Source organism: Echeneis naucrates, chromosome 16 (genome assembly GCF_900963305.1).
Source record: "Echeneis naucrates chromosome 16, fEcheNa1.1, whole genome shotgun sequence".
In the NCBI taxonomy this organism is placed as follows: Eukaryota; Metazoa; Chordata; class Actinopteri; order Carangiformes; family Echeneidae; genus Echeneis; species Echeneis naucrates.
In genome coordinates this window covers 22,785,985-22,803,815 of record NC_042526.1, presented here as the reverse complement: position 1 = coordinate 22,803,815, position 17,831 = coordinate 22,785,985, and the positions used below count along the sequence as shown (strand labels likewise).

Genomic DNA, 17,831 nt, shown 5'->3' with positions numbered 1-17,831 from the left:
GATTTGGCCACAGTTTTTACGGTGGATGCGCTTCCTCTGCAATCCTTCCCATTTATCTGGGCTTTGGACAAGTACCAGCCTACCACTGGTTTGCCTTGTGGCTGAGGTTTGAACCCAGGGCCTCTGCATGCAAAGCACGAGCTCTACCAGCTACGTCCCTGGGTCTAGAGTATAGACCGTGATTGTGACTATTAAAGAAAAAAAGGTGAATGTACATTATATATCCCCATTATATTGAATAATAATTCAACCATCATAACGTGTAAATATGTAAAGTGGTAAATCCTACAATTATGCGTCAAAAATAAAGCTGTAAAGTCTGTGATTGTGCACCTTTTATTCGAGGTTAAAAGATAATCATATTTTACCAGTATAAATCCGATCATTTTATGTGTCATTAGTTTCATCAATACTGCTTTTATAGAATAATGTACTGAAATACCGTGGTAATTTTTGTCTCTGGGCTCGATTGTTTTCCCTTGACGTCTGACGTCAGCAAAATAATTCAAGTTCGGATCCCAGCACCGGCGGAGAGAGCGACACATTGAGTGGCAGAGATGGTAAGATTGAATGAAATAAAGTATACAGAAATGTTAGCATCACGTACTGCGTCTTCACAGAAAGTAAAGTAACTGCACTACAAGCTTATAACGAGATGTCCAGACAGCCATAGTCCGTTACTGACTCTTAAACCGCCATTAAGAGCTAGCTAGTTTGCACTGTGAGTAAGCAAAACATCTTAGCTAGCTGCTAACGTTAGCCGCGTGGAAGCTAACGTGTCTGTGCGTACAGTGAAACGTTTCTTAGCTAACATTTCTTGGAAGACATCGTATTGAGTCATGTTCATAATTAACCCGACTTCTTTTAGTGTAACGCTAATAATATATCGCCATCGCCCTGTTATTTTGGTACCCAACTAGGAAGTATCAGAATTTAGCCAGGTCAGGAGTTAGCGTCGCTAAAACAGGAGGATGGCTGGAAGCTTTTACTTTCGTTTTCCTCGACTGATGACTTAATTTTATTAAATCAGCGACTATAATCTCACTTCCTGGTCATTGCAAACGTCTACATAGTTTTTAATTATCACTTATCCAGCCAATGTTAGCTAGCTTTGCTCAGGTCCCTGCGCCGTTCGCTATGAACATCATTTACTTCCTGGCTGCTTATTCCGTTTCCCTCTATTGATTCCGTATGGTGAGGGGCTGTTCTAAAAGCTGGGACCATCAATTATTTAGTCATGGGAGTAATTTAAAACCTCAGGCTAGAAGAGTCCGTGTTGGGGACGGGTTCATTTTTTATTATCTGGGTCTAGCGGAGAAACCTGCTGATTATGCAAGACAACTATGTAAGATTCGCTTTTGTGTGTTATGGGATGACTCTAATGCTTGATTTTTGAAGAATCTGTTCAGAATTTTTAATGTGTGTTATTTTTAGTTCCGCAACCAGTACGACAACGACGTGACAGTATGGAGCCCGCAGGTGAGTCGTTGTCAGACCTCACCTCTGACTTTCATTGACCGTGCAGAGTGAAAAAAGTTGTGTGTATGATTAACATTTAAAAGATTGATGTATCAGCATTGTTTCTTGTGCACAGGGTCGTATCCATCAGATCGAGTATGCTATGGAGGCAGTGAAACAAGGCTCTGCAACTGTAGGACTGAAATCCAGAACCCACGCAGTCCTGGTTGCACTAAAGGTTAATTGATTTTGTGTTTTTCCATTTACTGGTCTCATTCTTCAATAATTTTCCAATGTAGAACTGAACATTGGGACAAAGCTGATCACTGTCATAAATTTAGTTTAAAATTACAAAGAGACTAAACGTGAATTGATGTAAGTAAAGTACTACTACTAATATCACAGTCCTGTAATAAGTCTGATTTTGAAGGTTTTAATGTTTTTGTTTTTTTTTTGTTTTTTTTTTTTTTTTTTTTTTTTTTTTGATTGATGCAATTTTCAATGTGGTTAAGATGTTTTACAGTATATGGAAAGGGCTGTTGTTCAAGATTAATATCTGGTAATTGTGTGAGACTGCACTTGTTTTTTGTTGTTTTTTTCTAAGTATACGTTCTCCAGAGTGTTCTGCTAAAATGAAATGTATTGTTCTTAATGCAGTGCACTATAGTCAAAGATTTATGGTGTAGCCAGCTAATCCCTGGCATCACAGGAATTCTGTTGATCTGCTTTTGTCCTCAAGTAGCACAGGCAAAAGCTTTCCAGTCTCATCTTACCATGAACTCTTTAATATTTAAATGAATACAACCATGATCTCTGTCATTTAATGTGAGCTGTAAAATAAATATATCATCACATTGACAGCTATGTGTAGAAAATGTGTTGAAAAATGCATCACAGTCAAATATTGCGTGCAGTATGTGACATAATTGTTGCATCTTGTCACATCTCTGCAGAGAGCCCAGTCTGAACTGGCCGCCCACCAGAAGAAAATCCTTCACGTTGACAACCACATTGGTATCTCCATTGCTGGATTGACTGCTGATGCAAGACTGCTCTGGTCAGTCTCACACTTTGTTGATCAAAATGGGAGTTTGTTGGAGTAGCTGGATATTAAAATATGCCGTTCTCTTTAAATCAAACTGACACTGTGTCTTCCACAGTAACTTCATGCGTCAGGAGTGCCTGGACTCCAGATTCGTCTTCGACAGGCCCCTCCCCACATCACGTCTCGTCTCACTTGTTGGCAGCAGTATCCTTTCTTTTGTTAGCATGAAGTTCTTTGATGTAAAAATGCCATTCTGCTGCTAAATCCTTATGGGCTGTGTGAGATATTAAGGGCAGCTGAGTGCAAGTGTCATACCAGTTGAAATAAAAAAAAACAAAACAAGGATTCTGCAAAGTTCCTCCAAAGCGTCAACTCCCTCCTGAAGAGTAAAAAATCAAAATTGAATCCTTGACTGAAACTCCAGAAACCCAAATCCCGACACAGAGGTATGGAAGGCGGCCCTATGGCGTTGGACTCCTCATTGCTGGCTATGATGTAAGTTTTCTCTTACACTGTGTCATTAAAATCATGAATGTGAAGTTTGATCACAGCTCTCATTTGTTTAATGTGCCACACAGGACATGGGACCTCACATTTTCCAAACATGCCCATCAGCCAATTACTTTGACTGCAAAGCCATGTCAATTGGGGCCCGCTCTCAGTCTGCACGCACCTACCTGGAGAGATTCATGGACAAGTTTTCCGACTGTAAGATGGATTTAAATTTTCTAGCTTCACACACTCTTGTATTAGCTGTTAAAATTTCACATTTGATGATGAATTTTAACAGCTAAGACACCTGTGGATATTTTCATCATTACAGCTGCTTTTTGCTTCTGCACACAAATTGCTCTTGGTGTGTATCCCACCAAGTGTATTTGACCATGTGTGATGTGTCACCTTTCTTCCTCAGGTAATCTGAATGAGCTGGTCCAGCATGGCCTCCATGCTCTGAGAGAAACCCTCCCCACTGAGCAGGACCTCACCACCAAGGTATGCCGACTCCCCCGTTTTAATTTTAAATTTCATATTGGAACTTGTGGGCTTGTTTTTTTTTTTTTTTTTTTAAACAATGGATTCACAGTTGATAAGTGCATGGCATTGGTGATGCTACAATCCTTTAAATGCTCTCCTTTGATTTTCCTTTCTAAATTCTCCATGTCTCCACGTTTTTCAGAATGTTTCCATTGGCATTGTGGGTAAGGACATGGAGTTCACCATTTATGACGACGATGATGTTGCCCCATTCCTGGAAGGACTGGAGGAGAGGCCACAGAGAAAGGTGCAGTAAAGGTCCACTTTAGAATAATGAGAATCATAAATACTTCATTAATCCATGTTGGAAATGCAGTCATTTCTGGGGAAAAATAAATTTAATATCACACTGAACTGTATTACACTGTATTACTCCAAAATTCAGATGCACCACAGCTCTTGTTACTGCAGCGAAGACACATTTAGGGTTCAGGGCTAATATTTACACTGAGGATGTGTGTATTTCAGGTCGCCCAACCTGCAGATGAACCTGCTGGAGATGCTCCTGATGAGCCAATGGAGCACTGAGGCAAAGATCTACTTCCTGTAGATCCCAGACCAACCTGACACTTACTGCAACTCACCGGAGTAAATCTAAGAGGGAGGAAGTTGTTATGATGTGCCACTCACTAAACTGTAAACTCAAAATATTCTCTGCTGACATCAACCGGTGTGATGTTGCTTTTGTATGAGTAATGTCTATCATTATACAAGTAATAAACTTTTTTTTTTTTTTTTTGGAATTGTGTTGCTGCTTTACTTTTATTCCTTTTATTTCACAACAAAATCTTTTTAAATACAACATCAACTCTGCAGTTCACAAACTAAGTTATGAGAGTCTGACTTGGCTTGTTTACATTTTGAAACTTTTACTGTAAAACATCAAACTTGAGTTTTAAGGAACACAGAAAACCCAGAAAATGTTATTGACAGTATTTTAATGTGATATGCATTCATAGGTGCTTTTCTTAACAGTTAATAAATTAATCAGTTTAACAAAGTAAAAACAGTGAAATATTTTCGAATTGAAAACAGCAGGTAGAATGGTTACTGGTTACAAACACTGTTGATCTAGTGGACAAAGTGGACAAGTTAGTAATGTCCTATATGAATTGAATTGTGTTTTCTATTCAAATATAAAGGTGTTTCATTTAATCCAGGGTCTCTGTTTGTAGATTAATTGCACATTGGACAGGAAAGGTGCAGGAAGCTTAAAATGACAGTGATGAAAGTGTTTTGCTCAATACATGTTAACAGTGAGGCAAATAAAGCACACACCCCTCAATTATAGTAAAATAAGTAATGTGTGCAAATATAATCAGTTGTTTATTTTCTTTAGACTCAGCCCTCATTAATTACATAATTCCTGTTTCCTGAGTCAGCTAAAATGACTGGTCTTTATGTCTGCATTTGCACATGTATGTTTTGAAGTTTTGTTTTCCATCCAATTTTAATGCAACTCAATGTGACTAGTGTTAATCCTTTTACAGAAAAAAGAATCATGTCGAGAAAACCGTTTCAGAAAGTGACATATGAAAAGTGACGCCATACTTCCCTGACAGAATATAGACTGCAGCAGAACTTATTGATGGTCATCAGCCATTATTGATACTTTTTACTTTATTCTATTATTAATAGAAGCTTTGCTGGCAATTCTTTTTTGTGTGAACTGGCATTCTCATAATTGACTGAGAACATTTCAACAAATTAGTCATTTGTTTGAAACACATAAAGTGTATTTCGGTTTGAAACCGTTAACGTCACTCATTCTTTTTTTAGCCATTAAATAAAGACAGAATTCATAAAAAACATTTTCTTCATGTAAAGATCAACAAAACTGGCAACCCATGCTCACGCTGTCATGCTATGCATTCAATGGGAACAGATGTAAAAAGAAATCCTTCATTAGAGTCAGTGTGCTTTCTTTGCTCTCCTCCTCTTGTTCCTCCGTCTGACCTGGCTTTGGGAAGGTTCTGTCTCCACTGGCTGCCTCAGGTCTTCTATCTTGTCCTGTTCCATCATGGAAGTCATCCTCAGTGTGAGCTCGAGCTCCTCCAGGACACCCAGATCGATTTGAGCCTTTCCCTTGTTTTCGTGCAGGTCAACCCTTTTGTTTCCACCTAATTCGCTCTGTGACGTTACCTCTTCTTCAGGCGCTGATGTGAGGTCAGATTCTCTCACAGCATCTATATTCGGATCCTCCACCTCCTCAGCCTCTCCTCCATCTGTCATACCCTCAGCTGGAATGTTTTCCACCAGGATGGCTCCATCTGCCTCAGTCCTTTCAGCCTCTTCCTCCATCTGTGGACTGTTGTGCTGCTGACCATGCTGACAGCAGCAGTGGGAATGTTGCCAGTAATCATGAGGCTGTTCCAGATAATCTGTGGGTGGAATCATGAAGAATTTCATAATTGATTTCCTCTTCAACCATGAAGCTGCATCTTCAACTGGTTTGTATAACCAGTATGCAAAAGACTGGAATTAGCTAGGAAGCAATTCTGTGTCATTTTATGGCCATGTAGTTTAGTTTCAACGTTAACTCCGGCCATGTGTCCAGGTATTACCGCATCAACACCCATTTACAAAGAGGATTCTCACCACCATCCCCACCATAACCCTGCACAGATCAACAGAATGGATGGAGATGGATGAATGGATGATTGTGGGAGAAAAAAATTGGGAAAAATAAAAAGGACCTTGGGGGGGGGTTGATTTTCCAGATAAAAAAAACTATAAAAGTTTAAAAAAAAAAAAACTCTAAAAGTATTTTTATAAAAACTGAAATCATTATTGTCTGTGGCCCACAGAAACAAAGAACAAGAGTTCTCAGTCACCTCGAGACTCACTCTCTAAAACCTAACAATCAGATTAGAAATCTAGGGGTAAATTTCAGACCTGCACTTTAACAGCCACATTAAATCAATAATATTAGCAGCTTTTTATCATCTAAAAAACATTCCCAGAATCAAAGGAATAGTGTCTAAACCAGACTTGGAGAGACTAATCCATGTGTTTGTCTCCAGCAGGTTAGACCACTGTAACAGCCTGCTCACTGGACTCTAAACGAGCTGTAAGACAGCTGCAGTACATCCAGAACACTGCTGCTCCAGTCCTGACCAGAACCAGGAAATACGACCATATTAGTCCAGTGCTCAGGTCTCTGCACCGGCTTCCTGTTGCTCAGAGAATAGACTTTAAAACAGCTCTGCTTGTGTACAAGTCTCTTCATGGTCTAGCACCAAAGTACATCTCTGACATGGCAGAGCCATATGAGCCATCTTGGGCTCTGAGAACTTCGGGGAGTGGTCTCCTGGTGGTGCCCAGAGTCAGGACTAAACATGGTGAGGCTGCATTCCAGTTTTATGCTGCTCAAGTCTGGAACAGTCTTTCAGAAGATGTGAGACAGGCCTCAACATTTAAATCCAGGCTGAAAACAGTTCTGTTTAGGTGTGCATATGACAACTGAAAGTATTTTACCTGTTCTTTTTTTAGCTTTTAATTCATTCATTGATTATTTTATGTGTTATGTAATGATTTGATCTTGTATTTTTTTTCTGTATCTATAAAGCACTTTTTAATTACCCTGGGTACGAATTGTGCTGTATAAATAAACATGCCTTGCCCTAAAGGCAAACAAAAAAGAAACCACCTTTTCTGTAACCTTTTGTCTTCCCAGATGAAGGACGATCACTTGCCCCTGTGGGCTTCCATACCCCAAAGAGGTAAGTGAAAAAAACATTTGGTGGGTTTTTTTATTTTCACAGGAAATAAATTGTTTGGCTCACAGGAATGCCAGTATACATCCCTGTAACCAGAAATATACACTCAAAAACCATTTCACTACCTAGCTCCCAGTACTCAGCACTCTACATATCAGTGCACTCCCTTGAGATCCATGGGAAGAGGTCAAGGAAGGTGACAGAGAGCCTTGGATCTCAAGGGTCCCAAGGCTTTGGACCAAACTGCCCAAGAAAATCTTTGGGTATGTATGAATTCCTTAATGTCCCTTCTTAAAACTTACTTTGAGAGGTTTCTCTGGTTTCCCTGTCTCTCTTTTTGATTTATACTCCTGATAGTTTGAATCTTTTTATTCCTTGTGGGGGGTTGAAATATGTTGATTTCATTGATTTGGCAGCATGGCGGCATAGTGGTTAACACTGTTGCCCCACAATAAGAAGGTCACGGGTAAGTTCTCGTTCCTGGAGCCTTTCTGTGTGTTTTTGCATGTTCTCCCAGCGCCTGCATGGGTTTCATCCGGGTACTCTGGTTTCCTCCCACAGTCCAAAAACATGCATGTCTGAGTGTGAGTGTGAGTGGTTGCTGGACTGTCCAGGGTGAGCTGGGATTGGCTCAAGCACACCCCGTAAGCCGGAAATAGATAAGCGGTAGAAGATGAATGGATGAATGATTGAATGATTGCATTTTCTTCCTGATTTAGAAATATTTGGGAAAACATTCTATCAATAAAGATTATTATGATTATTATTATTACTTAAATTACTTATTACATAAAAATAGTTATGGTAGAGATGTGTAAATTATTGCCTAACCCACAACCTGCATGAAATAAATAAAATTATTTTTCCCTTAAAGAATTGTAAAAGGAACAGTGTGACTGTCGTTTTCCAATGTGTTGCTGTTAAATGAAATGCAACAGATCTTTTTCACTTTACTTTGGAATGGTGAACCAATGCATCTTAAATGCGAACAAACAGAAAAAAGTTTTCAGATACTCCACAAGCTCTGCTGCTTTGAAGACAGTAAACAGTGCTCCAGATGGGTGTAAAGGTCAACCCTTGTAATGCATATATTGATGCTGCGTTATGAAGTATTCACGTACCGTCCCATTTTTGCTGAGGTTTCATCTCTGGAGTCATGCCCTCCACCAGCTGGCCCTCCTGCATCACCCGTGTTATCTCCGTCAGCTGCTGCACGAGGCTCTCCTCCTGATCTGCCATCACTCCCTTCACCCTGAAGCACAGGCAAAAAAACATACACCCGTGATTATCAACGGCTTCCCTGCTTCTTTTGCTCCGTCAAAATTAAGGTCGCATAATTACTTCAAAATTACTGCATGCAATATACATCTTTGGCCTCATGGTCCACCTGTCATAGCTATAACGTGAAAACACATGGCCGTATAGCTCAATGTCTTCAGTGCAGAGCTGCTCCTTGACCCTGATGTGTCCTGGGTTGCACCTTCTGTTCACAAACATCACAATACCACAATACTGTAGTTTTCTCCGGCCCCCTCCCCAATCGGACCAGTGATGACATGTACAGCCGCATGTCGTCATTTAACCGCTGGCTATCGAGGTGGTGTCCCCAAAACAGATCTACACAGGCTACACAGATAACTGGAAGTCTTTCTGGGGGAGATGGTGTCCATCCCACCGCGGACGGGGCCGCTCTCATTTTATTAGAAAGCCAAAACCCTGACAATCCCGAGTCGACACCAGGAGGCAGAGCTGCAGTCAGAGCGGTCACCTGCCAAGAATAGAATAGAGTCTCTGTCTATGTTTAGGTTAGGGTTAGGGTTGTGTCTGTGTCTGTCCCCCGACCACCTACATTTAGAGAAGTTAATAAATTCAAATTAAACAGAAGAAACAGAAAAACTTAACTGAAATCAAAACAGCCACAAATTCGGTCTCAAATAACGCTGCAATTAAATGTGGACCATTGGATATTCAATCACTATCATCAAAATCCCTACTAGTTATTGATCTCATAGCTGATCACCATATTGATTTATTTTGTATAACTGAAACAGGGCTGCAGCAGGATGAGTATGTTAGCATTAATGAAGCTGCACTCTCACTCATGTTAACTTTCATTTCCCTCGTACCACAGGTCGAGGAGGGAGAGTGGCTGCGATATTTCAATCAAGCCTATTAATCAACATCAGACCAAAATCTGGCTGCAGGTCTTTTGAAAGCCTCTCTCTTAGTCTTTCCCACTCAGACTGGAAAGGTGAAAAACCAGTTCTGTTAGTTACAGTGTACCATCCACCTGGTCCGTACTCAGAATTCCTATCAGAGTTTTCTGAGTTTATATCAGAGTTAGTACTCAGTACAGATAAAATCATTATACTGGGAGAGTTCAATATTCATGTAGCTATAGAAAGTGACAGCCTTCGTTCTGGGTTTCTTTCCCTGCTAGACTCAATTGGCTTTTCCAGCATGTGAATGAACCCACTCACGTCTACAATCATATCCTTGATCATGTTCTAACATATGGCATTGAAATTGACAAGTTAACAATTTCTCCTTAAAAACTCTCTTCTGACTGACTATTACCTCATTACATTTGAGTTTGCTTTAATTGACTGCACAGCATTGAGGAATAAATTCAGCTATCGGAGATGTTTATCTGAAGATGCTGTGGCTAAATTTAAAGAGCACATTTGGCCATCATTCCCAACAATGCCATATCTAAATTCAAATGAGGATTTCTCATTCACAGGTTGATGACCTTGTGATTAGCACTTTGGCCACACTGTGTTCAAATCTTGATGATGCCGCCCCTCTAAAAAAGAAAGTAATGAAACAGTGGAGACTGGCTTCCTGGTATAATTCCCAAATCTGTGCCTTAAAGCTGACATCAAGGAAATTAGAAAGAAATTGGTGTTCCAGTAACTCAGAAAAGTCTCACTGAGCCTGGAAAGATAGCTTAAAAAGGTATAAAAGAGCTCTCAGCAGTGTTCGAAGTTCATATTACTCAGCACTGATAGAAGAAAACAGGAACAACTCCAGGTTTCTCTTCAGCACTGTAGCCAGGCTGACAGAGAGCCATAGCTCAGATGAACCAGTGATCCCCTCAGCTCTCAGCAGTGATGATTTTAGGGACTTTTTTACAGATAAAATTCTCCCAATAAGAGAAAGAATTCATCAGCTCTTACCTACATTAGACAATAATCTTCTACTGAATACTGAATACTTACTCCTGAAACAACTGCAATGCCTATTGTACATCTGGAATCATTCTCTCCTCTGAATCTCTCAGAGCTAGCTTCTATAGTCTCATCATCCAGATCATCAACCTGCCTATTAGACCCAGTACCAACTAGCCTCTTTCAAGAGATCTTTTATTTAATCAAGCCGTTCATTCTAGATCTTATTAATTTGACCTTATCTTTGGGTTATGTACCTCAGACTCTTAAGACTGCGGTCATCAAACCCCAGCTTAAAAAGCCGAATCTTGATCCAGATGTTTTGGCAAATTATAGACCCATATCGAACCTTCCATTTATTTCTAAAATCATTGAGAAAGCAGTAGCAAACCCACGACCACCTGGATGGGAACAGTTTGTTTGAAGAGTTTCAATCAGGATTTAGAGCCCATCACAGCACAGAAACAGCGCTGGTTAAAGTCTCCAATGACATTCTAATGGCTTCAGAAAATGGATCAGCCTCCATACTTCTCCTTCTAGATCTTAGTGCTGCATTCGACACCATAGATCAGAATATCAAATCCTATTTATCAGATAGACATCAGTTTGTTCATGTTAACAAAAGCTCCTCCTCATGTACTGTAGTCAGTTATGGGGTCCCACAGGGCTCAGTACTTGGACCAATCCTCTTCACTCTTTATCTGCTTCCTCTAGGCAACATTATCAGGAAACACAGCATCAACTTTCACTGTTATGCAAACGACACTCAGCTGTACCTATCAGTGAAGCCAAATGAAGTCAGTCAGATAGTCAAACTGCAGACATGTCTTGAAGACATGAAAGTCTTGATGACCGAAATCTTTCACTTCTCAAATAACAACTGACAAAACTGAAGTTATTGTACTCGGCCCTACGGCATCACTTTGGCTTCCAGCTCCACTGTATGAAACCTTGGAGTAACCTTTGACCAGGACATGTTCTTTGTCCCTCACATAAAACAAGTCAGTAAGGCAGCTTTCTTCCAGCTGAGAAACATTAGGAAAGTCATCCTTTCTCAGGATGATGCAGAAAAACTAGTCCATGCAATTGTAACTTCTAGGCTGGACTACTGTAACTCATTACTATCTGGATGTCCAAACAAATCTCTAAAAGGTCTTCAGTTAATTCAGAACGCTGCTGCATGAATATTAACAGGAACTAGGAAAAGAGATCATATCTCTCCTGTGTTAGCTGCTCTTCATTGGCTGCCAGTAAAATACAGAGCAGAATTTAAAATCCTTCTGTTAACATATAAAGCTCTTAATGGCCAAGCTCCATCATATCTCAGAGAGCTCATAGTTCCTTACTGTCCTAGCAGGCCACTCCGCTCTCTAGATGGAGGTTTACTTGTGTTTCCTAGAGTCTCCAAGAGTAAATCTGGAGGCAGATCGTTCAGTTATCAGGCTCCTCTTCTATGGAACCAACTTCCAGTATCGGTCCGGGGGGCGGACTCTTTAGTAATTTTCAAGACCAGGCTTAAAACTTTCCTGTCTGACAGAGCTGATAGTTAAAAAGTTAAAGTCCTCTACTCTTTAGCTATGCTGCTGTAGGCCGAGGCTGCTGGGGGAAGGACTGAGCTTCTCTCTCTCCATCTCTCCCTCCCTCTCCCCTGCATGCGTTGATAAGAACCATGCTTCTTAAAAATCACTGTTTCTCCCAGTTCTAAGCATTTGTACTGCATTTACTAACCCAAGTCTCTGTCTCTCCCAGTTCCTCTCCTCTCTCTCCCTGTCCTCATCCTGCAGGTGGTGACTCATCTCCATCCCATGTTCCTGCAACGCCTGCTGCTCCTTTATCCTCATGAATTCTGTACTACAGCATCATCTCCATGAACTTCATGTAGCAACATGTTCCTGCCTACACCCCCTCCCTCCAATGCCTATCTCACTCTCTCTCTCTCTCTCTCTCTCTCTCTCCCACTCTCAACCCATCCGGTCAAGGCAGATGGCCGCCCCCCCTGAGCCTGGTTCTGCTCGAGGTTTCTGTCTCTTAAAGGAAGTTTTTCCTGCTCATCAGGGATCTGTTGGGTCTCTTTAAATAAATTTATAAAGAGTTTGGTCTAGACCTGCTCTATATGTAAAGTGCCTTGATGTAACTTTGTTATGATTTGGCGCTATACAAATAAATCTGATTTTGATTTGATTTGATTTGAATACCTCCTCTTTTCTTCTTGTCTGATCTCACATGGTGAAATCCGTCCATAGACACGTGTGACTCCAAGGTGAGTCCGTTCAGCCATGATTCAGTAAAGCACATACGCTGCACTCCTGGTACTCCCTCTCCAGTCCGATTAGCGCCGTTAGCTCCTCCACCTTATTGTTCCCCATAATAATGGAAGGTAAACAAGGTTTTATACCTTTGTTTCTTCTCCTGACAGGATCTGGACATAGAGATGGTGGAGGAGTACAAATACTCGGGTGTTCACCTCAACAATAAACTGGACTGGTCACTAAACACTGACAGTGGTCTCCACCTACTGAGAAGACTGAGGTCCTTTGGAGCGTGCAGGCCTCTGCTAAGGACTTTCTATGACTCTGTGGGGGCCTCTGCCATCTTTTATGCAGTGGAAGTTCAGAGAGCAACAGGAAGAGGCTCAACAAGGTGGTCCGAAGAGCCGGACCTGTCCTGTCCTGGACCTGGACCTCCATTGAGGAGGATGTTGGCCAAACTGACACTTTCATGACACTGTGGGAGAACTAAACAGCTGCTTCAGCAACAGACTGTACAACAGCTCTCTGCTGCTGCAATAACATCCGTGCTCTGGACGAATTACATTTACATCACTTTTTTTTTTTTTTTTTCGCACTACACTCACTTTATCATGGTCACTGACACTTTGTATTTTTCTGGTACTTCCACTCCTTGTTTCTATTCTTGTATCTTTTTCTACACCTGTAGTTGCTGCTGTAAGGACAAATCTCCCACACGTGGGATAAATAAAGTGCTATCTTCTGTTAAAGCTTTCAAAAGATTAAACTCTTTCGCACATCTAACTGGCTCTGCACTGGAACAATTTATTGTAATGAGTCATTCATTTATTACAACTTTAAAATACAGTTCAGTCAAACATTTAAAAACAAAGGACATTAACTTTATGGGAATATCATTTTTGGCTTGGCTGTGCTATGGAAAAGATTATTGTATGTATGTGTGTGATTAAAATTACAAATTAACAAATTAGCTCAATCGGGCAAGTAACTCCTGTCAGGAAAAGAAATGCAGGAGGCCAGCCGATGGCACACACCCACCTGTCAGGGCTGTGGTGGGCATTTAAAACAATATTCTCCATCACCAGCTCTGTTTCCCTCAGTTTCTCCTGCAGCTGAGCGAGCTGAAAGTCAGCTGGGGGAAGCAAAGAGAAAGAAGTGAATCCAAAGACTGTACAGAAAAATGGACATCAACTCTGGGTCTGAAAACCGAAGCCAATGCTGAAATGTGTATTCTATCTAGGAAGATTCTTCGTCAAAGCAATAGCCAGAGACATTGTTGGGTGACAATGTCAAATAGCATGGGATTATGGGAATTGTTGTTTTTACCACTGTTGCGGTCAGCTTGTCCTAGTTTAGATTCCTTCAGTTTCAGCTGTTGGAGATTTTTATGTGAAGTTGAATAAGCCAGAAATAGCAACAATTCTCAAAGGTTTCTAAATTCTAAAGGAACGAGTATTATTTTTGTTAAGTGGGAGCAGCAAGACAGTTATTGGGCTGAATCAGATCTATGGGTTCTTGTTCTGCAGAGTTTGTCTGTAGAGTATGTTCTCTTTGTGCCTGTGTGGGTTCCCTTTTAGTATTCTGGTTTCCTCCCAGAGTCCAAAGATATGCAGGTTTAGGATAACTGGATAGGGTTGGGGTCAGGTGTAAATGTATATTTTAGCCCTTATGATAGACTGGCAGCCTGCCCTAGATCAGCTGGACTGCAGCCCCCCCTGTGACTCTGTAAGGATAAGTACTGTGAAGAATGTTTGGATGGATGCTGTTGGATGGTACTCACTGATCTTTCGCTTCATGTTCTCTGAACGAACTGAAGGAAACCTGCCTTCTGACGACTTGTTGCTGCCCTTTGACGTGATCTAACAGGGAGACAACAACAGGGTGTAAAGTCTGAAAACAGCACATCACGATTAACCTCGCAGTCAAGTTTCTGTCTGTGCTGGAACAACTCTTTAACTCATATTCAGGTCTGTCAAACATCATTTTACTGCAAAATGTAATGAGTTTTTTTTTTTTCATGGCACTATATTTAGCTCAAATTTGAAAGGCTTGTGATTTGTGACATTGCTGCTCCAAAAAAGTAGCAGATGTTGTTTAGAGCTGCAACAATGAGCTGATACATCAACAGAAACTCAACTGGAAACTTTTTTTATGAAGAAATGAAAAAACATTTGATTCCATTTTCTCCAAAGTGGTTTCCTCAGTGTCCCAAAATTATGAACTAAATATCTTCAAAAACATTTCTATGGGTTCTGGGACCATGTTTTTATCCACAAATAAGTGAGGAAACATTCATTATAATATGACATAGTTACGGAAACTAAGTCAGCTGTAGCCTTGACTCAAATCAGGTAATGAGAATTAAAAAAAAAAAAAAAAAAAAAAACAAGGTTGAAAACATTCATTACTGGATTGCAGAACTTTGAGCTACAGGTATACACACTGAGGGGTGTTATCTAGCCCTCCCATGTGCTTAAATTAAGACTTCAACATTTCAAATGAAAGGATTCCATCTCCATTAACTTAAAGATGTACTTTATGCATGAGCTATGCATGTGCTTCCCAATAAAATAAATTCAGTAAAAATAAAACAACAAACAAAAATAAGCTAACACTATGAGCTGTGTATTGCATCTCCAGGATTTCACCTTAAACAGGATGTAGAGAATGTAGAGTAAGATCCCAAAGCCATACACAGGGATGATCTGTCCTGCTAGGTTGGATTTCCCTCCAGTTCCTGCTCCAGTTCCTGCTCCCTTTGCCTTGGCTATGGCCTCGGTGTTGTGGGCTCTGGAGAAGCCTGCGCTCGCAGCCCTTTGGCTACGACCCTCGGGGGCCATCTGACGGTGCATCATCGGAGGGAAATGACCTGAGCCTGCAAGGAGGGGAAAACAAATGGAGAGGAAACATGACCACAAATGACATCAGCCTGTGTTCTTTGTTCTATGGCTGAAAGTCTCCTGCTTTCTAAAGTCTTGTGTTTCTTTTTAATTTTACATTGCCGTTATTTATATTGTATCTCTCTGATGTGTGGCTTCAGTTGCCCTTTTGCATTTGAACACACAAATCACACACACACACACTGACACGAAATACCAACAGACTGGTTGTGATTAACGATTTAGTTACTATTTTGTGGCATTTTGTTTATCCTGCACTTGTTAAGGAAGCTAAGGAAGTTAAGGAGACGGTGGAGTTGAACATGCAAACGAAGTTTGACCATCCATACAGCCATACAGCGTCACGATAACGTGACGTCAACAGCAGAAAAGATGTATCAAACTCCAAATGACTAAATTCCAACCAAAAATATGGATCATAAGCCTGTAACACTCATTTGTCATTTTCAGTTGAAGAATTTCGAATGAAGATGAGAATGAATCATATTAATGATTTATTTTGTTTATATATATATTTATATATATATACACGATCAGAATATTTTGTGTGGATGTAAATATGACTAAAGTTATATATAAAACTATAAACATTACCTGTAATTTATTTTATCTGTCCCGTTAATATGAACGTGCTTCATATCTATCCTATACAATCACATTTTTAACAAGACATTTGAAATTATTCGAAACACTTGAAATGAATAAAAAATAAAGCTTCGGCTGCATTGGCGCCCTCCTCAGGGAGGAAAATGCAACGACGACGATACGCCGATGCTTCAGCTTCAAACACAAAACGAACAACATCACCACTGTCAGTTTTTTAAGCAGAGGATGGAAAGCCTCCGTGTCACGGAGCGACGCACCGTCCGGCCGCTCGGCAGCATCCTTCCTCCCTCGAGACAGCAGCAGTTTGGGGAGCAGCAACGCGACGCACAGCACGAGACACGTCGCGAGGGTCACCTTCTGAAACGTGGACATGGCCATCCCCGACACGGAAGACACGGAAGACACGGAAGACCGGGGACACGGTGAAGGGACGGTGATGTCGCTCGGCCGGACTTCCTGGTGTAGACAGAGGGGGCGGAAGTGGAGCGGGATGTACCTGCAGCACCTCACCGCTGGGTGGCGCTAAAGGACCAGCAGCCAGTAGGCAGCTAGGGCAGAGATAGAATATAAAATAAAAGGAAGATCAAATGAAAGTATGATCAGTGTTAAGTTTGTAAAGTGGAGCAGTGAGGCAGAGTTTTTATTCATTCACAGTGTCGTCGTGTGACTCAGTATTTAAAATGTCAGCAAAGGAAGTATTATAAACTGTGGATTTAAAGGCAGCATGTGTGGCCTATATACAGATAAATACAAACTTTGGGCGAATTACATCTTCATTATCATTATTTTTGAAATAGGAAGAATCAAATGCAACCCCTGCAGTAAAAAGACAGTAAAATCAGACTTTTTAGTTAATGTTGTTCTCTCTCTCTCTCTTGAATTAACTCAAAAAAAAAAAACAAAACAGAATGTGTGAGGAATTTTGAGGAAGTTCTTCAAATAAAATGGGATAGTCCAGGAATAGTAAAAACTAAAATTATAATCAAATAAAAGAAAGTCGATGGACTTTTTGGGAAGATCAATCAAATATACAGCCAGATTTTAGAATATTTTGTCAATGAAAACGAGCAAATACAATGTTATTGTTGTATTTGTTCACAATCATCATATGAGATATAAGAGTTGTAAATCTGTCCAGTGACTCTGACGTGCTATAACTGCCCACAATATATTACACATTACAATATATTTTGCATTTGCCAAATATTTTTGGATATTCCTTAGGCCACAGTAACAGACATTAATGTTTTGGAGTCATTAAGATGTTTCCTCTACAGCCTTTTTTTTTTTTTTTAATGCAATTGCCCTTAACCACGTCCTGCAGCTTCTCATCCTCTCCACAGGGATGATAAATACTTCACATAAACCTTTGGTTCACATGTTTGTTCTGCTTTCTACCCACAAAATATAACTCATTAATGAGTCAAATACAACAGCAACCTGTGAAAACTTTTAACATTTTGTTAAATAGCAGCAGAAAAAAAGGATCAAATCCAAACACAGGAGAACGATTTATGTGATCCTGTATAATGGCCTCGTCTTCCAGCTGAAGCTGCCGATGGAGCTGATGAACGGGCTGATCTTTCATCTCAGCCAGTCTCCTTCCAGTTACAAATGCTAACTGATCATTCGAGTGCTTGACATGAGAG

General features: G+C 40.5%; 2 protein-coding genes across 2 annotated transcripts; one reads left to right on the top strand and one right to left on the bottom strand.

Moving 5' to 3' along the window:
- Positions 1–484: 484 nt before the first annotated feature.
- On the top strand, positions 485–4,281 carry psma1 (proteasome 20S subunit alpha 1). The gene is made up of 10 exons (XM_029523218.1): positions 485–560; positions 1,435–1,479; positions 1,595–1,696; positions 2,412–2,515; positions 2,619–2,707; positions 2,928–2,998; positions 3,082–3,211; positions 3,417–3,496; positions 3,681–3,785; positions 4,007–4,281. Exons 1-10 carry the CDS (start codon positions 558–560, stop codon positions 4,064–4,066), a joined length of 789 nt encoding a protein of 262 aa, XP_029379078.1. The 5' UTR covers positions 485–557; the 3' UTR covers positions 4,067–4,281.
- Positions 4,282–4,377: 96 nt separating this feature from the next.
- On the bottom strand, positions 4,378–16,629 carry ric3b (RIC3 acetylcholine receptor chaperone b). The gene is made up of 6 exons (XM_029523217.1): positions 16,440–16,629; positions 15,325–15,551; positions 14,457–14,535; positions 13,715–13,808; positions 8,379–8,509; positions 4,378–5,919 (listed from the first exon to the last, which is right to left on the bottom strand). Exons 1-6 carry the CDS (start codon positions 16,558–16,560, stop codon positions 5,450–5,452), a joined length of 1,122 nt encoding a protein of 373 aa, XP_029379077.1. The 5' UTR covers positions 16,561–16,629; the 3' UTR covers positions 4,378–5,449.
- Between the last annotated feature and the right edge of the window lie 1,202 nt (positions 16,630–17,831).

Coding starts and splice junctions, on each gene's coding strand:
- psma1 (XM_029523218.1), top strand. Junction 2,516..2,618: donor GCTGATGCAAGACTGCTCTG/GTCAGTCTCACA, acceptor TGTCTTCCACAG/TAACTTCATGCGTCAGGAGT. Junction 3,786..4,006: donor AGGAGAGGCCACAGAGAAAG/GTGCAGTAAAGG, acceptor TGTGTATTTCAG/GTCGCCCAACCTGCAGATGA.
- ric3b (XM_029523217.1), bottom strand. CDS start 16,560: ATGGCCATGTCCACGTTTCAGAAGGTGACCCTCGCGACGTGTCTCGTG. Junction 15,552..16,439: donor TGCTGCCGAGCGGCCGGACG/GTGCGTCGCTCC, acceptor CCCTCCTTGCAG/GCTCAGGTCATTTCCCTCCG. Junction 13,809..14,456: donor GAACATGAAGCGAAAGATCA/GTGAGTACCATC, acceptor TGCTTCCCCCAG/CTGACTTTCAGCTCGCTCAG.